Below are 27,233 nucleotides of genomic sequence, written 5' to 3' on the forward strand. Positions count from 1 at the left end.
AACTTTTGCTATAAAGACTATTGCTCATTTTACAACATTTTAAGCACTGTTGTTCCCTTCAAAGTAGTCCCTTCTACTGGTGATACACCATTCCTAACATTTCTTTAATTGTTGGAATGCTTCCTGAAATGCACTTTCTGTGATTGTGTGCAGTTCTCTTATCGCATTTTCCTGAATCTCCTCTGTGGTTTGAAAACGATGTCCTTTCAAAGTGGTTTTAAGTTTGGGAAACAGGAAAAGTCTGCTGGGGCTAAGTCTGGAGAATAGGATGCTTAGGGCACAACAGATATCTGATGTTTTGCCATATAACTGTGGATGAAGAGGGACACTTGAGCCGGTGCAACATCCAAGTCTGGTTTTCCCACAATTCAGGCCTCTTCCTGCGCACAGCATCCCTCAAACACACACTAAAACTTCTTGGTACAACTCTTTGCTTACCATCTGACCAAGTGGTACAAATTCATAAGGGACAATGCTTTTCCAATCAAATAACCAACATCACCTTGATCTTTGACAAACTCATCCATCGAGGCTTAAACCACTCATAGCACTGCATTCAGCTCATACGATCCTCCCCATATGCTTGGTTAAGCAATTGAAATCACTCTCTAAAAGTTTTCCCAAGTTTGCAGCAAAATTTCACACACACATATTGTTCTTCAAGCTATTACATTGTCACTTTGTCACTAATCTGACAAACAGGTTGTGTACATGCTCACTTCAGTGTATGTAACTTGACAACTAATGCTCATAGAAGAACGGGACAAATTTGTTGTCAAACTGCTATTTGACAACAAATTTGTACCTGTTAGCACACCATTTAAAAAGTTCGGTCTTTTTTTGAACACCCCTCGTATATATATATATATTCTGTAATTAAAAAAAAAAAAAAATTATGTTACTCCAACCCAGATAAGGTTATTTGTAAACCAATAGTACATTTTGTACTGTGTGTGAGCTAAGGATTTTTTTTTTTGTTGTTGTTTTTTTTTTTACATAATCCGGAAACCCTGTTCTGAAGACCAAACATATAAATTTTTCAAGCCACTTCAGGGCTTCCAAGAAGTGAGGTGGTGGTCTCACATTGGGTGATGACATTTATCTTCCGCCTAAAGACAATCACAGACACCTATGTGGGATTCAAAATGGCAGCCTGTTGGTTAGACTTCAAGTACACTAACCACTCGGCCAACTGGGCTGGCAATTGTCCACATGTATATAAATCATAACTGCAATAACAGCCCATAATGAGCATCTATGGATTATTCTGTTGAATTAGCTGTATACCCCTGCTGCTGTATTATATATCTGTTTTGAAGCATTGTTATCTGTTTCCCTTTTTTTTATCTCACTTATAATTCGACTTTACTTGTAAACTCTTATTTTACTTTTACTACTAACAGTAAAAGTTAACTTTTATGTTTACTTGTAAAAGTAAAATAATAGCAAATTACAAAACCATGTTGTTCTTTTACAGTGTATGAAATCTTTGTTCTCATCTGTTCCTTATCCACTTTTCTGAAACTAGAAATACGGATTAGCTTATAATTTCCTAAATCAGTTTTGGAACCACTCTTACTATATTGCCTCTTTCCATTTCACTCCTCGATGCCTCCTGTGTTAAGACAAAGTAAATGGTCAAAACTATTGCCATTTTATACACACAACTCTCAGTATAATGCTCATATTCCTAATAACCATGCTTTCATTGCAGTTTTCTAGTATATTTTATTCATTCTATGACTGTAAATATGTGTGTACACCCAGCTGATTTGCCTGTTTTGAGGCACAAAAGATCTTTCCATCTCTGTATGAAACCAGTTATAACCCACCTTTTTACTGAAAAGTCCTGATAAAGTTTCTCTGTGTCATAGATGAGATTTGAACCAGGTATTTTCAACCAAAGCACTCTGTTGACACACCTGAGCTATTGAGGTTTATAACTTAGTTGTCACTCTGTTAAAAGTGAGTATATTACTAAAGTATGACATGCTTCACTGACCCATACTGTCCCCATAGAGGACTATATCTTGTCCTCCCAACCATTCCTGAATTTTGTCTTTAACCAATTTTTCCAAAACCTAAATTTTCCACCTTTCCTGAGATACTGAGTCTGTAATTTGTTACTTTACTCTTGGATCCTCCCTTGTGCAATCAAACTATTTTGCTCTTCTTTCTCTCTTGAAATTTTACCAATTCTACCAAGATTTAAGCTAAACAGACTGATCAGAGACCATGCAATTCCTTTGCATATTCTCATGATATGCAAGCTTATACAGGGTGTCCCAAAATTCACGCAAGATTTAAATTTAGTGCCATTTGTGCGGTAAAGTGTTGCCAACGAGAAAAAAAAAGACAGCGTGACAGCTGACAGTTCAGGGTTATTAAAAATGGAGCGCTACACGAAAGAACAACACATTTTCATTGTTGAGCAATATTTTAAAAATAATGAAGGTTTGGCAGCTACAGTTCACAATTTTCGTACAAAATATGGTCAGAATAGTGATTTAACTTCATCAACTGTGAAAAGATTAATTAAAAAATTCAAGAAAACTGGATCAATTAGTGATCTTATACACTCTGGCCGTCCTTCAACAAGTTGTTCAACAGAAAACATCAAAGCAGTTCGTGAGAGTGTTGCTGAGAGTCAAGGAACATCAATTCGGCACCGTGGTCTTGAATTGGGCATTTCGAGAAGCTCTCTACAGCGTATTCTCATGAAAGATTTGCCTCTTTATGCTTACAAAGTTCAATTGACTCAAGAACTGAAGCCTACTTACCACACACAGCGAAGAGAGTTCGTTGAATGGATTATGGAACAATAACAACAAGTGGATGCTTATTTTTCGAACAAAATCATCTTCAGCGATGAGGCTCATTTTCATCTTGATGGCTTCGTTAATTGAGAAAATTGTCGCATTTGGGGTTCAGAAAATCCACGAGTGATTGTTGAGAAACAAATGCATCTACGTGTCACTGTTTGGTGCGGATTTTGGGCTGGAGGCATCATCGGTCCATTCGTCTTCGAAAATGCGGCTGGTAAGGCAATAACAGTTAATGGTGCTCGCTATCACGACATGATAATCCAGTTTTTTGTGCTTAAATTGCAAGATATGGATGTGGACGACATGTGGTCTCAACAAGACGGTGCCACATGCCATACAGCCTGAGAAACAATTCAAATAATTGAATTGTTTCTCGGGCTGTATGGCATGTGGCACTCATTTCTCTGCATGAGTCATTTCCTGGTCGTGTAATTTCCCATTTTGGTGATCAGAATTGGCTGCCCAGATCATGTGACTTAACGCTGTTGGGGTTTTTTGAAGTCTAAGGTTTATGCCAACAAGCCCACGACCACCCACGCCTTGAAGGAGGAAATTGAGTGCTGTATCAATGAAATTCAGCCACATTTATGCAAAACGGTCATGGAAAATTTCGACAAAAGAGTGCGTATGTGCCAGCAAAGCCGTGGAGGCCATTTACCCGATATGCTATTCCATGCATAACCCTATACTGTATACTGTATGAATCAATAAGAAATTACAATTTTTAATTAAAAACCTCTGTTTTCTATCAAAATTACTTCTTGCTTGAATTTTGGGACACCCTGTATATATCCTATCCAATCCATTTGCCCTGTATGCATTGCCATTCTGCAATATTATTATTATTATTATCTGAGACCTCCAGGGAATCAAGGACTCATCGAAGGAGGCTTTAAATCATCCAAACCAGCTATCATACCTTCCCTTAAATTCATTCACACTAGATGCACTCACTACCTCTAAGGGCAAATTATTCCACTTACTCACTGCTCTCTGAAAGAAAAACCTAGCTCTTACCCCTTTCTTGACTGCAAATAAATATAACTTCCATCGATGCCCCCCATGTTCTCTTCCCACTTATCATATAACGACAAATTTTATCAGTTGATATTCTATAACACCCATTCAAAAGTTTATAGACCTCTATCATATCACCTCTCTTTCTCCTGTTAACCAGAGTCTGCAATCTACATACTCACAATCTGTCCTTATAATCTAAATGCCATAATCCAGATATATAATACAGTTATGGTTTGGGACAGTTATGGTTGAAGAAAACCAGAATGTGAGTGAAAATAGCAGCTTGATTGGGAATTGCGATGTACAAGATGGCAATGAGAGCGGTGATCAAAGAAAGAGTGAAAGCAACCATACAGAGAGAGAAAATGGTTTGAATGATAAAAAAAATGAGGAATTATTTGTAGGAAGTGAGATCGCTAGGTTGCATGCAGTGATACAAAATGCGCAGCGCCAATTAGAGCACCTGCAAAACTCTTTCCAGAGTGATTCGGCTAACGTAAATAAACAGCGTAAGAGTGGGAGAGTTTCTGAAATGAAGGAAAGAGTGTTGTATGGTGACTCGTTATTAAGAGGAGTGATAGATGAGAGTGTAACTAAATCGTACTTACCGGGTGCAAAATTTAAGGATGTAAGTGAGAGTATTAGAGTGTAAAAACAGAGGATGAAAGAATTCATAGTTGTGGCAGGTACGAATGAATTGAAAGGTGATAAATTTTTTATGAGAGAGGACTTAAAAGTATTGTTAAAGGTAGTGAAAGAAAAGAGTGAGAGAGTTAGAATGGTGAGTCTGTTGCCGCGGTATGACAGAGAGGAGATTAGGAGGGCCATAATCGCAAATGACATTATGTGCAGGTTATGCAGACGTTGTGGTGTGGAGTTCGTGGACGTGTGGAATGAGTTTGATGGGTGAAAGGACTTATACAAGATGGATGGCCTGCATTTGAATGGACTTGGTGTGCAGAGACTGGAAAAAGTGTTGCTGAATGAAGTGAAAATGGATGTGCAGAACCAGGGAGACTAGAACTACCAAGGAGGTGGGAGGGGGAGTGGATATGCGGACATCGGTGAGACAGTTGAGTGTAAGAATGTATATAACGTACCCGAGCCAGCACTAAGGACAAAAAATGGGAATGGGACATTTAGAATAACGCATCAAGATAGGGGTGGGACAAAGGGATCACTGCATTTCATGTATACTAATGCCAGGAGTATTAGGAACAAGAAGGAAGAATTTTTGGTCTTGATTGGCTCTTCCTGGCCACAGGTTATTGGCATTAGTGAAACATGGCTGACGGAAGATGATATAGTTAGTGGGATAGAATGTGTAGGTTATAGTGTGTTTAGGAGGGACAGAGAGAATAAAATGGGGGGAGGGGTATTATTGATGATAGCTGATGAACTGCAGCCAAGGAGAATTGAAGTTGTATCGCAGGATAGTGAAAGGAGCTCATTGAGGCTATTTGGTGTGAGATTGAGACTGGCAGAATAAAATATACAGTTGGGTGCTGCTATAGATCAGGTGATGGAATAGATGGTGGAGATAGTATGCATAAATAAATTGATGAAATGAGTGGAAGGAGGGTAATTATTATGGGGGATTTCAACATTGATTGGAAGGAGGAGAGGACACACGTGAGGAAGGAAATGGATTTTATTCAATTATTAAGGGATAACTGTCTGAGACAGCATGTAATTGAAAATACTAGGGGTGTGAGAGTGCTTGACCTGGTAATAGCATCTCAGAATTTGACTGTAATGAATATGACCATGTTGCCACATATTGGTGAGAGTAATCATAAGGTCTTGATTCCACACCTTTAGTCACCTGGGAGGTGACTAAAGGTGTGGAATTTTCGATTAAGACAGGGTATATGTGGAATTACCATACTGGCAAGTATGACAAGCTTAGGAGATTGCTTGGATCAGTGCCATGGCATGTACAACTGCAAGAGCTGGACGTCGATAGAGCATGGGAAGTGGTCAAGGAGCATTTATAGGAGATTATGGCTGATTGTATACCTAGGGTCCGAATAGTAAAACAAGTAGGGATTAAATGGATAAATAACACCATTAAGCTTGAGCTGCAAAAAAAGAAACAACTGTGGAGGGAATTTAAAGAAAGAGGTGACCTGCAGGCACATGAATGGTATAAAGTGCAGACCAGAAGGGTAACGAGTGTGGTAAAAAAAAGCAAAAGCGGATTATGAAAGGAAACTGGCTATGCAAACAAAAGAGAATCCCAAACAGTTCTTTCAATATGCTGCAAGCAAGTAAAAAACTGTACACGGCAAAATGATTTTAAAGAATGACGATGGTAAGGAGGTCACTGAATCAGTCAATATAGTGGAGTTACTGAGCGTGCACTTTGCAAAAGTATATCATCCAGGTGGTGACATTGAAGAAATGAAGGAACCATTAGTTTATACAGGAATTGTGATGAATGAAGTGGAGGTGAATAGTCTATTACAGAACCTTAATGTGAATACATCTGTGGGATTGGATGGTATACCGGCACGGGTCTTGCTTGAAGCGGCTAAGGAATTATCACTGCCCTTGACCATGTTGTTTAATCTGAGTCTCGGGTCTGGTTTAGTCCCGAAGGTGATGAAAATGAGATACTGTATGGGGAACAGCATGGCTTTGTGAAGGGTAGATCATGCCTCAGTAACTTGCTCAAGTTTTATAACAAGGCGATGGCTGAACTGGATAAGGGTAATGGGTTTACAGTGATACTGCTGGACCTGGCAGAGGCGTTTGACAGGATACCACATGGAATTCTAATCCTTAAACTACAACATATGGGAATGGATATAGGGTTGGTGAGATGGATAGGTGGATGGTTGATGGAGAGATATCAAAGAGTAGTTTATTCAGGAGTAGAGTCCAAAAGACTGCCTGTGACTAGTGGTGTGCCGCAGGGTCCTGTTCTTGGACCACTGCTGTTTAATCTGTTCGTTAACGATATAGGGAAGGATCTAAGTGGAACAGTTCATTTGTTCGCTGATGATGCAAAGTTGGGTAGGGCGATACTGAATGCAGAAGATGTCATAATCTTGCAGGATGACTTGGATAGATTGGAGTTCTGGGCTAAGGAGAATGGATGTCAATTTAATGTGACAAAATATAACGTTATGCATTTTGGGGTGAAAAGATTAGCAGCAGCATACCACATTGGTGGAACTGTACTCCAGGAGATTGATGAGGCCAGGGACTTGGGAATATTGGTGGATAGGGAGATGAAGTTTAGGTGGCATATTGCAAAAGTAGCTAAATCAGCTCATCAACTCACTTGGTTGTTGAAAAATACTTTGACGAGCAGAGACAAGCAAGTTATTGTGCCTCTGTACCGAGCCTTGATAAGACCTCATATCGACTACTGTGCCCAGATTTGGTCACCTCGGTTCCTTCTTGATGGGGAGGAGGTGGAGAGGATCCAGAGGCGAGTGACTAAGATGATAGCAGGTCTATGGAATGAACCATATGAGAACAGGTTGAAGATTTGTGGGTTGCAGAAACTAGTTCATAGGCAGAAAAGGGGAGATATGATTGAGACATTCAAATTGCTGAAGGTATTCTATAGGATTAATTCAGAGGATATTTTTGAGATCAGGACTGGTGGTGGGAGAACTAGGGGATACCTATGGAAGCTGGGCAAGAGTGTGGTTAGCAGGGGTGTTAGAGCTGGGTTCTTTACTTTTAGAGTGGTAAATGAGTGGAATAAGCTGCCAGAGTCTGTTGTGGATGATATGACGGTGTGCGAGTTCAAAGCAAGGTATGATAGATACTGTGAGAATGTCATATAGTTTTGTGGAAATGATGTTTAGGGCCTCCCTCGATGAGTCTAAGGACTCCCTGAAGTCACCCGAAATAATAATAATAATAATCTTTGTAACTCTTCTTTGAACCCTTTCTGCAGCTTCTTTATCCCCTTGGAACCTGGGAGACCAAATCTGCACATGCAATTATCCAGGTGTTGTCTTATTAAAACCTTATAAATAGGCAAAATGACTTCCTTATCCTTACATATCCTAAGTAATTTCATTTCTAATTAGAAGTATTTAGGAGTACTTAAAAGTACTTCTAATTATGGAATCCAGTTGGGACCAGACTCCTGAAAAATACTGAATTCCATATACAAAAAAACAGAAAAGGGCAGTTAGACTGATTAATGATATCCCTTCTCTCTCTTTCTCTCACACACACAAACACCAGTACACTACATTACACTCACCTTCACACAGGCACTCCATTTCTGCTGTTTACATCTTCTGTAAATACTTTTATGGCTGCTGTTAATCAGAATAGGAATCAATAATTTCCCCACTGTCTGTCAAATTCATCCAAATGCATGCAGCAGCTAATCAGTGCTGTCTCATAGTCCAACCTTAAACTCACAATGAACAATTTCAGAACGAGATCCAGATCTACACTTTTAGATATAAATAGCATCACAATCCTCGAGGATTGTGGTGCTGATATATCTTGATATTCCATAAATACCAGAGTATATCCATTTGTTTTATTCAGCTCTGCAAAGTTGGATAAGAAGAATGGATACATCATGGTACTTCTGAATTTTGAAAAGTATTTGACACAATTCCTACTGGAGATTATTATCTAAATCCAAAGTTATAGTTATGCAAAATCTCTTTTGAGATGTATGGGAGAAAGGTTGACTTACAGTAGCCAGCTGCTCTCAGTGAGTGAGTGAGATGTGTGTAAGAATAAGTACGCAAGACTAAAATTTCAATCTCACTTAGTCACGTATGATAGTACCTGCATCCTTATATCTTTATACACTATCTACCAATAATTGTTCAGACACCTCTGTTATTTGAAGTTATGGAACATTCCAGGTTTGTTAATAACATAAAAACCAGTGTACAGCTAGTAGGAAATGGTATTTCATTGTAGCAGTTGAATACAGGTGGTATGGTAACACGACATGAACTCAGTGACTTCAAGAGAGGTGTCATCATGGGCTGTCACATTGGTGGCATGTCCATACATGCCATTGCCACTCAACTGGAGCATCCAGAATCAGCAGTTGGCAATGTGATCAACAAATGGAGATATTCTGGCATCACTAGTGCAGGAAAACACCCATGGTGGCCACCGAAAATGGCTGACAGGGACAGGAAGGTGTCAAAATGGGTGGCACACAAAATCCAACTACAATCAACACAGACCATCTGTGATGAGTTCCGGAGCACCAGTAACACCATGGTGAACACTAATACTGTACGAAAAGAACTCCATTACTGTGTTTCCACAGAAGAGCAGCAGCAGCCCACAAGCTGAACATCACAACAACAAACAAGGCAGCCCATCTGGCCTGGTTCAAAGAGCATGTGAACTGGACAATTGACCAGAGTAAACAGTACTCTGTAGCGATGAATCAAAGTTCACTTGTTTTCCAGTCTAATGGCAGGGTGTGGAGGCAGCCTGGTGAACATTTGTTATCACAGTGTGTTGTACCCACAGTACAACACACTGTGGGTACAATGGTGGAGGAGTAATGGTGCGGAGTACGTTTTCAGCTGGTTTGGAGTGGGACCACGTCATTGTCCATGGTTCCATGAAGGCAGCTAAGTACCTTGATATTCTGGATAATCAGGTGCTGCCTACACTGTGGAATTTTTATGTAACAGATCCATGTTACTATGAAGACAATGTCCATGCCACAAAGCTGCAGCTGTTATTATGAAGAGATGGATGTTAAACTGTCCTGCACAGAGGCCTGACCTCAACCCCATCGAATACCTGTGGGATGAATTGCGGTGACAATTGAGATCCACAGCAGCATGTCCTCAATCTGTCGCTAAACTCAGTGCTGCTTTGATGGAGGAATGGAGACAAATTCCACCTGATGTCTGCCACACATTGGTGAAAAGCCTCCCTCAGACGGTGTAGGAGGTAATCAAACTCAAAGATGGACATACCCAATATTAGAGTTCACCTGCTGGTATCAGTTGTAAATTGCTAAAGTGTCCGGACAATTATTGGTAGATCGCACATGTGTATTGTTTCTGGTGATATTATTTGATGAAATAGTAATTCATTATCTGTGTGGATCACATTATGAAGGAAAGTGGCACTAAACCTGATATTGAAATCAGAATATTCAATGCAGTTGATAATATTATCTTTTATGCAGATGATATTATACTTCTAAATAAATTTAGCTCGAATCAGTAGGACTTTATATTGAATACCTACTGTAGCAAGTAGGTATGAAAATAGCCTGTAAAACAAGTAATATATTTTAGCTATCTTGATACGATTTTTAGTAAAGATATAAAATTAAATTCAGAAATTGATAATTAAATAAAAAGCTGATAGAGAGAGATGTATGTATATGGAATAAGACAAGTTAGCCAAGACACTCAACTGGTAGTTTACAAGACCGTGTTTACAACTATTTTAACTTATAGTTCCAGGAGTTGGTTTGGAAATAAAATGGTAGACAAAGACCAGATTCCACTTATATGAGAGTTATGAGGAAAATTTTAACAGTATAGCGATAGCATTAGTGGCAGAATCATATAAAAAATGAGGTAAAAGTCAGTGTTTGCTTATTATGATACAGCATATCATGATTTCTAGATTAATGTGAATTTTCATTTAGAACACACTTAAAAAGAAAAGAAAAAGAAAATTAAGTAAAATTGCAGTCAAATTCGTTTAACCAAATTTTCCAAGGTATGTGGTGTGTGGATTTGAGAATGCCCCTAACACACACACAGATACACTTCTTCCATTCTCTGCATTACTTCACCTTCTCTTCATAAGCACCATTCATCTTCTTTTTTTCTTTTTGTAACCCCCATAATTAGATGTATTGGTTGATCTGTACTAGTTTATAAAACCTGCTGTGTCTTCTATAATATTACCACGTATATTAATGTACTTATTTGAAATTTTCAAATCACTAACACCTCTTTCTTCCCAATTAATCATTTCTTCTTTTGCGGAATACCTGAATATTAAAAATTAAAATAAAACAGTGCCTATAACAAAATCACAATTTTCACAAATTATGTTGGTAAACATGTTTTACAGCAGTGGTAACAGACCTTTACATTAAAAAAATAAAAGATCCCATCAAATAGACTAATACTCATTGTGGGAGACACAGCCAACCGCAGCACTTATCATATATCTTTTACAACTGGTTCATCTACTGAGTCCAACCACTTCTGGCAATTCATGCCACTTATTCACTGCTCACACACAAAAAACTTGTTCTCATTTCCGTGCTAACTTCTCCTTATACAATCTCCAGGGTTGTCCTGTACAGTCATGCATTGAAACATTTCTTTATCATCTGCTCTCTAAATTCCTTCATAGTATAAACATCAGAAAAAAAAAGTGTTTATCAACACTAATTTGATACATACACTTTGAAAAAGGATCACTCAGTAATTCAACTTTCTTCATATTTTGTCACCTCTCTGCCATCAGCGTTTTTTAAAGTAATACTTTCATAATCATTCTTTGATTTTGTAAGATTTATCGAAAGATTGAAAGTAACCCTTGGGATTTTCTTGGCATCCTGGGCACTCTTTTACATAGGCATTCTTGCCTGTGTTTGCTACTTTTTATAACCCTGCTGATCTCCTTAATTTTCCCTCCTAATTAAGGATGGTCCTCGTTCATTTAACTTCAACTTGATTTTACCTTTTGACTCTTGGTAAGACTGATCTACTTATCTTAAATACCCCCTTGATTATTTTTCATGCACCAGTATCATCTTCCCATGCAATTTCTCATGTAATGCTCCAAGCTGCCTTCCAAGCCTATCATAATCATCAGCTTTATTCTTACACCATGAGTGTACATTTAAAGAGGTTGCCCAGTCATCAGACTAAAAAATTGTTGTTTTACTAACCTTCATTTAAAGATTTAATTAAAAATAAAAAATAAAATATTTTTATATTTTATTTATTATTATTTATTATAATAATAATAAAACACCCAGTGAATTTTTGCTCTAGATGCCAAAAAGCTTTGTGCCGTCTTGTATACCTACTCTTGACAATAGGTCCATCTTGGTTAATGGCTGAAAGGGAACTGGGCATTTCACATAATTGCATGGCCATTTTAATACTAAGAAGCTATGTTTTTAATTCATCTCTGTCAGGACAAACAAGAATGGAGGGGGATTGCTGGTACAAATTATTGAAGTTCAGAAGGGGGGGGTGCTACAATCTGACTATGTTGCATATCTCTTGGTAATATCATCATTAGCTGGTCCTGCCCTTTCTTGGAGGAGGGGGGGGGTTAGTTTTGCAGGGAAATGAACCTACTGACATTGCCTCTGACCATTGTGAAGTTCTTTGGAAATATAAAGATGTCATTCCCATGAATTAAGTCTCAAGATACTGATAACACACTTATATTAGCTTTGCATATTTGCTATTTTATTCATTCATTTATTTGGTATTATGTTTATGTTTTTTTCTTTCACTTAAGAACAACTTTCCAGCTTCCAGCCCTGAGAAATTGCAAGATCTGAAATCAACTGTGGACCTTCTGACAAGCATCACATTTTTCCGGATGAAGGTAAGAATATTTAGAAACTTTGAGCAATAATATATATTATTTTCATATATATAACAAGGCATGGAAATGTAAGATTATGTATTTAGATTTTCTTAAGATAATACATTGCTCATTCTCAATATTTATACATATGAATAAAACAATTATACTACAATAATTCATTACTCTCTCTCAGAACTACATATAAATGGAGAACTATCTAGGATGCATAGTTAATTCATTGTGTATTGCCTTTTGTGATGAAACAATATCCCGTTCAGTCTTCTTTTATTCTTTTACTATTAGGCATTGTCAAGTTAGAGCCAAGTGAGTGCTTTCTGTAACCATTAGCTTTTCAAAAAATTAGTAAAATGTTAGGTAAAAAAGAAGAACGAAAGAGAAAAACTTCAGATTAGCTTAGAAAAAGTGAAGCTATTTAATAATGGTAAGTACCTGCTGTATTTCTGTTCAGGACATGGCCTAGTTATTACTAACACCATATTCCAACATAAAAATGTATGCAAATTGGAGTGAAGATGCCAGAAATAACTATGTTATTGTTGATAGTGATGTTTTTTCCCTAGCTCAAGACATAAGTATACAGAGGATTTGAAATTGAAAATGATCACCATTTGATTTTAAGCTGGACAAAATTGAATTTTTTTTATTGAAAACAAGAGTATGTAAGATAGTTTTAAATGAATCAAAGTTTGAGCAGCTTTCAGTGATGAACTGTAGACTCAAATACACAAGCATTATTCAAGCAAACTCTGAAGGAAATATTGATTGATTTATCCCAGTGAAGCTTGTGGTCAAGTTGCCTTCAAGGATAGAAAAATTAGAATTCCATGGTGGTGTACTCAGCAAGTTAAAGAGGCAGTCTAGGAAAAGAAGACAGTTTAGCAAAAGTCCTGGCTAGTAAATCAGCTTGTGATCTCAGAGAATACAGAGAAAAATGCATGAATGTAAAGCACTTTGTAAAAATTGCTAAACAAATGTCATGGGAAGCTTTTGGTAAGACATAGAAATTAAACATCAGGACGGTGACAAAATATTCTGAATGCTATTGAAAAAGCTTAGAAATGGAGGAATAAGTTAAGTTCTGCAAAAGGGTTCATAGATGATAAAGGTGACATTAAAGCTGAAGATAAAATTATTCTAGATGTCTGGAGTAATTACTTTGAAAAACTCTTAAAGGAAACAAGCAGTGACAGGACTGTGGTAGAAAACATTCAGTAGGATTGCAATCAGCAATAAATGTCACTACTCGAGGTAGAAAAAAGCCATAAAAACCTGAAACATGGACATGCAGCTGAAATAAATTGCAGATTAACTTTGACTAGAAATTGAGGTATAAAGGTTTTGCAGTGGCTAAACTGAATAATTCAGAAAACCTGACCAGAGGGTCAAATTTCAGATGATTGGAGTAGAGTTTTCATGGTACTCAACTGTAATAAAGAAAATAAAACTAAATGGGAGAATTATGGAGGAATTTACCTACTAAGTGTTCCTGGTAAGATTTATGCAGATATATTTGAGTAAAGACTAAGAAAAATTGTGAAAGGGAAGTTTAGTGAAGAACTCTAGGTTCAGGCCAAATAAAGGTTGTCAGAATCAGATTTTCACTTTAAGACAAATAGTGTCAGACAAGGATGTACATTATCCCCTCTGTTATTCATTATCTATGTGGATCATGTTATGAAGGAAAGCAGTATTAAACCTGATATCAAAATTGGAGATGCTAATCTCAACTCTTTACTTTATGCAGATGATGTTTTACTTTTAAATAAATCCAGTACAAGTTTGCAAGATTTTCTGACTAAATTGAATAACTGTTGTAATAAATTTGGTATGAAAATCTACAATAACAAGACAAAGACAATGAAAATAGGTAGAAACATTGAAAATACCAACTGCATTGTGAATGGAGAACCAATAGAACAAGTGAAACATTTCAACAACCTAGGCACAATTTTTAGTGAGGATGGTAAATTAAATATGGAAATAGACAACAGAATCAACAAAGCCAGTATGGTAGGAAGTTAACGGAATAAATTTATATGGAATAAGAGAGAAATTAGTCAAAACACTAAATTAGCTGTATACAAGACAGTGTTTTCAAACCAATTTTAATTTATGGATCTGAGAGCTGAGTTAGAAATAAAATACTTGACCAAAGACTATAGACCACAGAAAATATGAGAGTCATAAGAAAGATTAGGGGGCATGAACAGATGGCATCAATGGCAATATCATATTAAAAATGAGGATATTATTAAAGAACTTGACATTGTTAGCATCCAGGAATGTGTTAGCAGAGCTAATCTCAGGTGTATAGGCACTTAAACAGAATGGGAGAAGACAGATTAGCAAAACAAGTGTTCTCTTCCAGGTTGGTTGGAAAAAGACCCAGAAGAAGATACATAGTGGTATATAGTGTAAAATGCCTTAGAAGACAGAAATATAAGATCTGACAATGTTGGAATGTTGACAGATAACAGATTGATTTGGAGGAAAATTGTTGATAATAATGATGTAAGTTTTTCATGTGGTACTATCATAATATCCTGTACACTCCTTGAGAGTACATGTCAGGAATTTGATGATGACAAATAGTTGAGAAACCATGTGAATATAACAAAGGCCTGTATGTCATTACTTAAATTAAGGGGATATTAAATCCCACATAGTTTTAAAACCGAATAAGAAACTCAAAGATTGGAATCGGAGAGTTTCTTGCCGAATATAGTAAACTATAAAGTATCGGCGACACTAGTGTTAGCAAATGCAAGTGATCCTAGTACGTAGTACAATACCAGGCAGCTCATTGCAAAGGTGGGGGAGTTCAGATCGCTATTCTTAGGTATTTTCCATAATGTAAAAACACATTTCCTAGGAAATGTATGCTGTTATTACATTATGGAGGGAGGTCACTACCCAGACCGGTTTCAGCCTTTTTTGAGGCTTCATCAGTGAGTAGCTAGACCTAATACCAAAGTGTATAGCGAAAAGAACTTATATACTCTGTGAACAAGTTTTCCAAACAGGTGCAACCATTAAGTTACTTAAATATAAAGAGCTAATAAGCTTCATTTCGGCAATTTAAGTAATTTAAGTAATGTTTTCATTGCCGAAATGAAGCTTATTAGCTCTTTATATTTAAGCCTGTATGTCAGTTTGGTAGATCTGGAAAAGTCATATGACAAAGGTTCTAAGGGATAAGTTGAATGTTTTTTCATTTGGGTATATTATAAATTAAAGATACCAAGAAATTATATTCTTTTGTTTCATCCTTTATCCAAGTTTACGCAAACAGAGTTTGCTCACAAAGTAATGTCATGACAGGGCAACTCATATATAGAGGCTAATGACTTCACATCAACTGTCTTAGTATCTAAGAAAACCAAGGCAATTAGTGGATATCCTGCCACTTTCTGCTGGTAATTGCCCTCCTATTGTCTATGAATACTTATTTAGAAGTATCCCTGTTTATTTACAGCTGAGGGAGGGAGGATTTGCAAAAAGTGTTATTTGCCAGGATGCAGGAAAAATATGCAGAGGAAGACCAAGATCTAGATAGATTGATACAGTTAGAAGACACAAATATTAAGATCTGATAATACTGAAGTCTTGGTTAATTTGGAGGAACTAATTAATTCCAAATTAATTAATTTGAAGGAAAATTGTTGATAGAAAGTTAGTAATGATATAACTTTTGCATGTATTACCATCATAATATTCTGTATCCCAACTAAGAATACATGTCAGGAATTTGATTATGATAGTGATGAATTTGTATATTAATGATATAAGAAAAGATTTCAGGAGAAATAAATATTTGAATGTTTGCTGATGATGCAAAATTGGGGAGGGCAATAATTGATAAAGGTGAAGTAGATATCCTACAGGATGATTTAAATAAAATGGCATTGTGGCCAAATGATAGTAATTGGCAATTTAATGTTGCAAAATGTAAGGTTCTCGTGGAAAGGCTTAGACGTTGGTTATGCATTTTCACTATATAATTTAAGGAAATTACAATGTACTAGGATATACATTAAAATAAATTTTAATATATTTTAATATTTCGGCAACGTCACGTTGCCATTTTCAAGAACTTAAGTACAAGACATGTGCATGCAGGCACAAGAAAACAGTAAGTGAGGAAGAAGTAGGAAGCTATTATTTCTCCTAAAGTCCTGATGGTGCCCTCTAGCGGGCAATGTTGGTATTCTTGGGCGATTGGGCTGAAGGTCTTCAGATGTGGGTTTCCCAAATTTGAGGAAGTCTCATGCAGCCAAATTTGTTGAGGTTTGGATCGTTTCTTAGGGCTGAAGCTGATTCCATGAAAAGCCTTTCATATCTGTATTTGCTACGAAAGCCAAGATAATACTGGTGTATTATCTTGGCTTTCTTCCACCGTATTCTATGGCAGGTATCCAGCGCATGGTCAGCAAGACCAGAGTGGCTGTATTGGTGAAAACAGATGTAGTCCTTGTGTTCTGAAATTCTGATATTTGCAAGGGACCTTGCAGCTGTAAGCTAGTTAAGCTACTGGGCATGCTGGGCAAGCTAAACCACCTAAAACCAACATGCCCAGTAAAGAAATTAAATCTCTATTAGAATTAAAGAAAAACAAGAAAATAATAATCACCAAAGCTGACAAAGGGAATGCCACAGTATTGCTTAACCAAAAAGATTACACAGGTAAGCTGAAATCTCTATTGTTAGATCGGGCCACTTACCTCCCTATCGAATACAATCTCCCACCAACTCACAAATTAGAAAACTCCACAGGCTCCTTAAGAAGGTCACTTCTTGGCCTGTGGAAATCATCAACAAATTAAAACCATATAACTCCATACCCCCCCCCCCCGTATTTATGGACTCCCAAAACTTCACAAGGAAAATGTGCCATTATGTCCCATAGTGGATGGCAATGATTGATTCCCCCACATACAAACTAGCTAAACATTTGGCCAAAGCTCTCTCACTCTATACTGGCAACACACCTTCATACATAAAAAACTCAGCCCACTTCAAAGCCAGTATAGAAAACCTTACACTCAAACCCACTTACATAATGGTCAGCTTTGATGTCACCTCCTTATTCACAAATGCCCCACTCAAAGAATCCTTAGAGCTAATCCAAGCTAAATTTCCTCCCGATATCACAGCCCTATTTCAGTTCACAACGAACTCAGGCTATTTTGTTTGGCAAGGAAAATTCTACAAACAAATAGAGGGGACAGCCATGGGTTCTCCACTCTCCCCACCCTTGGCCAACTTTTATATGGAGACTTTTGAAGAGAAAGCCTTAAACTCTGCCCCACAAAAACCAACCGTTTGGCTTCACAATGTAGATGATGTATTCGCTATTTGACCACATGGCTCCAATGCACTCCTCTCCTTCTTAACACACTTAAACAACCAACACCCCAGAATCAAATTCACCTTGGAAGAGGAAAAAACAACTGCATTCCTTTCTTAGACACACTAGTCACCTGCCAACCTGATGGAACCTTGGTTTTCTCAGTATATAGAAAACCCACCCTTACAGGCAGATACATTCACCAACAATCCCACCACCCCTCCTCACAACAATATGGAGTCATTAAGACACTACACAACAGGCCTAAACATCTGCTCGAATGACAATGCCCTAACCACAGAACTAAACCACGTTCTCAACTAATGGCTACCCCCCTCAAAAAAAATCCAAAAAATATTGAAACCAGTAAACCACAACAAGGATTACTCTAAATCCATCACCATACCCTATATCCGAGGCACCTCTGAAAAAATCACAAAAATCCTAAAAAAACACAACTTAACTTCATGTTACAGACCATATAAAAAATTGGCATCCATTATCTGCTCTACTAAAGACCAACCTCCTCCCCCCCCTAGACCTACCTGGTGTATACCAGGTCCCTTGCAGATGTAAGCTGTCCTACTTTGGCCAAACAGGCAAGACAGCAAATATCAGAATTTCAGAACACAAGGACTACATCCGTTTTCACCAATACAGCCACTCTGGTCTTGCTGACCATGCGCTGAATACCTGCCATAGAATACGGTGGAAGAAAGCCAGGATAATACACCGTAGCAAATACAGATATGAAATGCTTTTCATGGAATCAGCTTCAGCCCTAAGAAACAATCCAAACCTCAACAAATTTGGCTGCATGAGACTTCCTCAAATTTGGGAAACCTACATCAGAAGACCTTCAGCCCAATCGCCCAAGAATACCAACATTGCCCGCTAGAGGGCACCATCAGGACTTTAGGAGAAATAATAGCTTCCTACTTCTTCCTCACTTACTGTTTTCTTGTGCCTGCGTGCACATGTCTTGTACTTAAGTTCTTGAAAATGGCAACATGACATTGCTGAAATATTGAAATATATTAAAATTTATTTTAATGTATATCCTAGTATGTTGTAATTTCCTTAAATTATATAGTGAAAATGTAAAGTTATGCACTTGGGTTGAAAAGGTTACGTACAGTGTATCACATTTTTGGTTACTGGATTACAAGAAATTGGTCAGACTAGGGACTTTGTGTGTGTGTGGGGGGGGTATGCTTGTATAAACCTCCCATGGAACATACAGTAGGGAAATTTCAACCCCCCCCCCAAAGAAACACACCGAATATTGGTGTGTTTCTTTTTCTTCATGAGACTGATTTGCAGACCTCTCCACCAGTTGTTTAATCTGATTCTGCATGTGCTTCATTTCATTCCTCAACACTACCAACTCCACTTGGCCGCGTGTTAGCCTAGTGCCTATGTGCTTCGCAACCATATGCCTGGGGAAGGAATACCCTAGGTTCAATTTTCGTCGATGATGTAAGGAGTTTAAGGATCTTTCTCAGCCATAGCCAAGTTAGCTGGTCTTGGGCATGGACAGCAGGGTTTATCTGGGGTTTTTCAACCCACAAGCAGGCAAACCGGCCCCTTGAACACACAGGCTACAGTCATAGGATATAGCTTAATCCCTCATTAGGAGGGCTCAACCAGGCCTAAGGAGCAGTTGAGGAATGCGGGGGGGGGGATCCCACATGATAAATAAATAATAACCAACTCTACCTGTGTATGTCATTACTTATCTTCTTGCTCAGTGGCACTTGCAGTTTTTTTCACATCACTCATATGCTCTTACTCAGCATTCTACTGAATGCTACACAAAATCTTGAACTTTCCACTCACTTGTAATGAACAAGAAGTGAATGACAGCAGGCCATTCACTTCTTTTCACAACATTCATGCATCAATGAATGTAGTGGAAAGTCCATGAGAATCCATTATGATGTTACTTGTCCAGTGTATGTATCCTTGACATTTCCTGACATTGAATCATCTTCAAAAATCCAATCTATTTATTTTATGACTACTCTTCACAACAGTCATTTTTACTCCCATCTTTTCGATGTGTTTGTGTGTATCAATTATGGTGTTTGCTTTTTTGCAATTTAGATACTTGCTAAGACCTAAAAAAGCATTTGATCAATTGCATTAGTCATCACTGTTATACAGCATTCTTAATATAATCTTAATAAACTTAAGCTTAGTTTTGTTTGGTATACGAGGGTGGTCTGAAAAGTTCTTGGCCTAACAATGAAAAAACGAATTTATAATTTCAAAATTATTTTTATTTTTCAACATAATCTCTCTTAAGACTAATACATTTATTTCAGTAATGCTCCAGCGCCATTATCCCGTCCCTGTAGTGGTTCTCAGCAAGATCGGCAAAATACCCCTCTACAGCTGCAATCACCATTTATGAGAATGGTGATTAGAAGAAATTAGATTAGATTAGAAGAAAAACGTTGACCAGCGTGGAAGAGTTTTAGTTTTGTGAAGAGATAGAAGTCAGAGGGAGCCAAATTTGAGGAATAGGGTGGATGTTCCAACAATTCATAATACTTTTGTAGGCAGGTGCATTGTCCTGATGAAAGATGATTTTTTTCTTTTGCAAACTGGGTCTTTTTCTCATGATTTTTTTCATCTAGTCTGGTTAAAAGATCGGAATAATATTCCCCGGTTATTATTTTACCAATTTCAAGATAATTAATAAACAAAATGCCATTAGCATCCCAAAACACCGATGCCATGACCTTTCTTGCTGATAGAACCGTCTATGTCTTCTTTGGCACTGAACAACTGGCTTCTGTTTGCTGTTTGGATTCTGGTGTGTAATGGTGAATCCAAGTCTCATTCATAGTAATAAATCGATGCTCAAAAGCAGTTTTATTCTTGTTAAAATGCCCCAAGCACTGTTCAGCAATTTTCATGCGAGTGTGTTTTTGATCTGCTGTGAGCAAGCACGGCACCCATCTTGTGCAAAGTTTTTTCATTTGCAATTCTTCATGCAAAATATATCCTACACGCTCTTTTGAAATACCTATAGTCTCAGCAATTTCACGCACTTTGACTCGCCGGTCATCCAATACCATATCATGCACTTGATCAATGATTTCTGGTGTTGTTATACTTTTTGGATGCCCTTCACATGGATCATCTTCAAGGCTGGTACGGCTACATTTAAACTCAGCAGCCCATTTCTAAATTGTCAAAAACGAAGGAGGAGAGTGCCCATAAACTTTTATGAACTTTGAATGAATTTCTTTTGACGTTAACCCTTCTTTTACAAAGAATTTTATAACCTCACGATACTCAATTTTATCCATTTCAGGGGTCACAGACAGCACTTTCGCTTCAGACAGCTGTATAAAACAAACTACTTGATGGAATGACTTGCATTTTCACATTGATGCTTATGACAGATGTACCAACTTAGGGGAAAAAAATCTTGCCGATGGTGCTGCCATCTATGGTTGAGGCTGAGAACTTTTCAGACCACCCTTACCCAAAAAAAAGCACCACTACACACCAACAGTGCATATCTTTTAAGGTTGGGTGTTCAAATACACAGACCTAAATGCATTTTGATACTCATCTCTGACATCCTAAGTACATCAAATGCATCTATGATGCACATAAAATGCATGCATATCTGCTTAACGTGTTCATAGATATAAGTATCAAGTCAGGGCCATGGCGTTAAATTCTCTTGTTTATTTTCTTTTCTTTCATTTTTTTCATTTTTTTTTTTTGTTTAACAACACAGTATGGCCTGTTGTTTTATTCCATGGATTCTAATGATTGTGGTGCATAGTACTCTTTATGTGCATATCGCTACAGATTTAATTCTTTTCCCATGCATTATATAATTCCATCTTTTAAACTAATTTGCCATATTAATTCTACACTGAAGATGCCATTCAGGAAAAAAAAACGAAGTTGACTAATTAAATACATTGTGCTTCAGTATTCGCTGGAGTTGTTCTGAGAACCTAAATTACACACGCTCTCATTTGGTCTTGATTATGCTTCCTTGTCCTGCTAAACATACCATCATGGGTTTGTCATACTATGATTTTTCCCATAATCCATGTAATGTTCTTGGATGCAATGACCTGGTCCACATATAATGTTCCAGTTCATCACAAATGTATCCTTTTGGGGTTGATTTTAAGCTCTATGCAAGTCAGAGCCCAGTCTAAACTCACTGTCTCCAGATTTAATAGTAGTATCTGCACCGTGACACTGTGCATTTTCATATTATTATTCAGGCCTCCATGGAGTCAAAAGACTCATCGCGGGAGGTCATTCCTAGGAAACACAAAGTCCATCATACCACTCCTTGAACTCATTGACCGTTCTCGCTCTCACCACTCTATCAGACAATTCATTCCACGGTTCAACCAGCCTCTATGCAAGCAAAGAAACCTCTTCCCACCCTCTTGCTCACAGCTTTCTTTCGTAACTTCCAGGGATGGCCCCCTCGTCATCACTCCTTCTCACTGTTCCACTAAGCAAAAGAACTCCCCACTGTCAACCCTGTAACCACCTCTCAACAGTTTAAAAGTCTCAATCATATCACCTCTCCTTCTATCTACCAAACTCTGCAGTCCACATTCCCTCAGCCGATCCTCAACTAATATTGTACAGTCCTGAAACCATCTTTGTTATCTGCCTCTGTACCCTTTCAACAGTTAATTTATCCCCTTTCAGATCCTGGGGACCAAATTCGAGAACAATAGTCTTAAGTGTGATCTGATCAGGATCTTATACAATGGAATGATAACTCTTTTATCTCTGCAGGTCAGTGTCCATCTCAGTATTGCAGCAATCCTCTGCATTATCTTCACCACCTTTGCAATATGTCCCCTGAATTTCAGGTTTCTATCAATCAACCCCAATCTTTTCTCTCCCCTACTTCCTCCAATAGGACTCCTCCAATAGAGTATGAAGTGTCTCATCGATGTGTCCCAAACCTCAAGACCTTATATTTTGCTGCATTAAACTAACATCCCCATTTATTTTCCCATCTGTCTAGTTTATTCAAATCCTCTTGCAGGGCTGCAACATCTGCTCTATTACTAATAACCTTTCCCACCTTCACATCATCCACAAACAACTGAATATCCCACCTGCAATCCACTGACAATGTCATTGATATAAAGGTTAAACAATATGGGTCCCAGTACTGAAAGTTGCAAATGGGATCCTTGTGGGACCCCTCTTGTAACTTTCTGCCTCCTTGATACTGCCCCACCATACACAACTCTGATACCTATGAGACAGTCAATCCTGAATCCAGTTGACCTGCATCTTAAATATTGAAAGAGACATGGGTCTCTTTCAATATTTAACTTTTGTAATAGTGTAACAATGTAAGAATTATTTGTGTTAACAAAAATATTACATATTAGTTAGTACTACAACCCATAAAACTATGAATCAAACTCATAGTTGAATTGATGCATTCTGTCAAAGTATCTGCCAGGCATCTACTACCAAAACTCATCTATCCAACTGGAAAAGGAAGTTGGTAATTCATTCCTTAATACTTCCTTCTGCCCTTCCCTAGAAACCATGACAGCTCTGTCAACCCTTTGAACTCCTAGTTGATCATTTCTGCAGTTACTGTTGAGCTTTCTGTGCCTCCCTTTGGTCTTAGTTTTGTCATTCTGTCATTTCTTGGCTGTGTTAGCATCATCAGATTTCCATCATCTAATAATGTTGAAAGTTTTTTTCACTTGGTTATACTATAAATTAAAGATGCGAAGAAATTATATTCATGGTTTTATCCAAGTGTAAGCAAACAAATTTTGCTTGTGAAGTAATTTCATGACTGGGCTACTTGTATACACAGGCTAATGACTTCACATCAATTCCCTCAGTATCCCATAATGCAAAGCACATATCCTTATGCACATGTATAATCCTATGCTTTATGGGAAGGGCCACTACCCAGATCTAATAATGTTGTCTATAGTTCATTTTGGATGATGCAGTCTTTCAATAGTGATGTGAACAAATAGTGCCATATCACATGTATGGCAAACACATACACACAATGACAGAAATATACATAGCAGCATGTTATCACTGAATTTGTTTTTACTTATCATTTATATGCATAATTACTGTTGCACTATTTTCATCTGATCTTGCGATTTTTGTATCTTTAGTTGTTAAAGAACAGAGTATTGTTTTTTCTACTAATTTTACTTTGAATGTAACATTTGTTTGTAAGAGGCTATGTGTTGCACATTACTAACTTGCTAGCAGTCTAAATTAATTCAGTACCAAATAGGCATTGATGATCTCTAGTAATATAGGTAAAGGAATTGGTGGACAGGCAATGCAAGTAGTACTTATAGAGAAGTCTTCAAAGAGCCATCTAGTTAAAAGTACTCCAGGATTTGGTGTTGGTACCCTTGTTGATTAATATATTCATAAATTATTTATTTTCAAATATTAAAATATTTCTCTTTGCTCAAGAGGACATTGTATTCACTTTTCAAATGAAGCAAACAAGAAGTAGGGTTTAAAATTAATGTAGCATTATGTGAAATTTACATTTGTAATGTAAAATTGAATGTAAGTTTGAATACAAAAAAAGCTGCTGAATATGAGAATTTGGTTATTTTGGTCACAAGGGAACTTAAGGTTAGGAATCATATGTATAAGACAGCTAGTAATGCCTGGCAACGTTTTAGTAAGTAAATTTTACAAGGATGTTAAATTACTGTTATGTAAGTGTCTGGTGACACCAGTATGAGAACAAGGGAACTGAAGGTTTTTAGAGATTTACTAAGTGTATGGAGGGATTGAATCATGATAGCTGTGAGAATCAGTTGGTTAGTGATAATCTGATGAGTTTATCTAACAAGTGATGAAGAAGAGATTTAATGAAAGTTTGTAATATATCTATGTAAGATAATATATCTTATTATTATTACAAACTTTTCATGGAATCCCAGACTTCACTGCAGTAGTTCTTGTAGATAAACTTATATGTTTGTGATACATAACTGTTAATTTTTAGGGAAAGACAACGTATACTATTATATTAATTAAAAAACTTTAATTAATACTTCCTATATTTTGGTAATGTTACAATTCCATCTTCAGGGAACATAAAAAATAATGCTATGTGCATGCAGGCACTAACACTGAACAAATATGGCTGAAGACAACAACTGAAGTCGGTCCTAGAGTCCGTCCTAAAAGGTGCCACTTAGTGGGCTAGATTGGGTAGTAGTCTTGGGTGTTGGGCTGATGTTCTAAGAATGCAAGCTTCCTATATTTGGGGCAGTCTCATGCATTCAAATTTGTTGAAGTTTGGGGAGTTTTTTTTAGAGCTGAGGCTGATTCTAGGAATAATCTCTCATATTTATACTTGCTGTGGCGTAGTAAGGTGGCTTTCTTCCAGCATATTTTATGGCGGGTGTCCAAAGCATGGTCAGTAAGTCCTGAGTGGATGTATTGGTGGAAACGGATATAATCCTTATGTTCAGATATCCTGCAGTAGGTTACTCTACCCTTCATCCACTCTATTTTACAATACATGCTCTGCACTACACCATCTACTATACACTATGTAATATATTTGAGTGATAATTGCATGTATTCTCTGGCTGGTTTGCCTGTTTTTCAGGAGGTAAAACCTTGATGTCCAGGAGAAAAAAAATTCTGCTATCTCCATATGAGATCAGCTCACTCATCTTCAGTTGAAAAATCCCATAATAATTAAGATTCCTTGCATCATGGTGCAAAATGAACCGTAGTCTTTTCCATTCGAGGGCACATGTCCTGTCTTTCTTCCATGACAGGACATGTGTTCTTCCATCCTACAGAGGCAAGATAAAGACATGGATAGTGAGAATTCATTGCACATGATTGAATCAGGCTCTACTAAATGAAATAATAAAAAGATAGGTAAGAAGATAGAATAAATATGCAGAATTCATTTTTTTAAAAAACATAAGAGTAAAAAATATTTAAATATCCTTTATAAATAGTTTATAGAATCAGCAGGTTCATGCTACTATAAGGAAAGAATAGATAGTTGTTATAGCTGGTGGATAGGTTAATAAAAATTTATGTATAGTGGTTATCTAATTTAGCAGTTTTGACCATGCTGATATTGTTATGCATTGTATATAAATATGTATATAAGAAATAAATTTTTTAAAAAAATTAAGAAAATTATGTAATGGAATAAGGGGGTGGGAAGAGAGAGAAGATAAGCTATGAGTAAATATACCCAAAATGTATATCTCATGTTTTGCATATCAGTTTGGCCACAACTCTGATTGCTCCATATGTGGTTCACCTGCCATTCTTTTTTGGCATTCAGATAGTGTCAAATGCATATTTCATAATTGTTGTGTTGTACTGTCCTGATATAAATATAAATTTGGGTAATTCTTGAAGTCATGCTGTTGCCACCATAGAATGGACTTGAGTCTCCTGGTGGAAGGCTAATAATAGTAATAATATGAAATAGAGTTATAATTCATTGGATTTTGTTTTTTTAAATGTGTATTGCTATACTTATTTCATTAAGAATAATAAATGCATCCTTTTTTTTTAACAATAAAAATAAAATAAAAAAATTACATAGAAACAATGCACATTTCCAAGTATATCATTCACTTTTTTTTGCTGAACTATCAAGTTTTCAGTCATATTAGTTTGTTTAACATAAAATGAAGTCATTTTATGTTAAACAAACTGAAAATAAAGTGCAGTCATTTTTTAAATAGGTACAAGAGCTATCAAGCCCTCCCCGTGCAAGCACTGTTGTTAAAGATTGTGTCAAAGCATGCCTGCGATCCACATACCAGTTTTTGTTTGAAAACTGTTATGAATTGTATAGTAGAGAATTTCAAGTGGAGCCTCAGGACAAATCAAAAGATGGCTCTAGTGCAACAGAGGATCATGGTCCAAGTTTACACAACCTAGATTTTTGGCATAAGTTGATTGCTCTTATGGTGTCTGTTATTGAGGAAGATCGAAACAGTTACACTCCTGTATTAAATCAGTAAGGATTCTCAGTTCTTACTCTTTTTTAGAAAACTTGTTTCTCTTTTTGTTTATAGAAGGATTAAAAATTCTGTGTCAGATATAACGCTCATTTAAATGTTATTATCATTCACTCATTTTATATTTTTAATAACTTCAAACATTTGTATGTGCTATTTTAAAAAAATAATTTTAAAAGATTTTTTTTTTTCACTACTTTAAGAAATGATCAATAAGGACACATTTAGTACAAATTGAAATATCAACAACTTTACCTAGTCGTGAATTATTTCCCTATGAAGGAAATGAAATAAAAGTGTAATAAAAGTCAGACTCTCATGAGCAGGAAGTATCATAAATTTATATGATGATGACTGATTTGACATTTAACATTCAAAATAGGTGCTATAGTTAACTTTCTGTGCAGTTTACTTCAAGAAAGTGTTTCTCGTTTCTAAAGG

General features: G+C 36.9%; 1 protein-coding gene across 1 annotated transcript in view; it reads left to right on the forward strand.

The window, feature by feature from the left end:
- The window catches only part of unc-13 (protein unc13 homolog), a 1,156,644-nt gene that overhangs the window by 853,760 nt on the left and 275,651 nt on the right, over positions 1-27,233 (forward strand). Inside the window, exons 24-25 of the mRNA XM_090416011.1 lie at positions 12,321-12,410; positions 26,514-26,791. Of these exons, the coding sequence (XP_090272137.1) occupies positions 12,321-12,410; positions 26,514-26,791 (368 nt within the window). The remainder of the gene's footprint in view (positions 1-12,320; positions 12,411-26,513; positions 26,792-27,233) is intronic.

Source organism: Typopeltis vanoorti, chromosome 3 (genome assembly GCF_054136105.1).
Source record: "Typopeltis vanoorti isolate ZY-2024b chromosome 3, IOZ_Tvanoo_1.0, whole genome shotgun sequence".
NCBI classification, from domain to species: domain Eukaryota; kingdom Metazoa; phylum Arthropoda; class Arachnida; order Uropygi; family Thelyphonidae; genus Typopeltis; species Typopeltis vanoorti.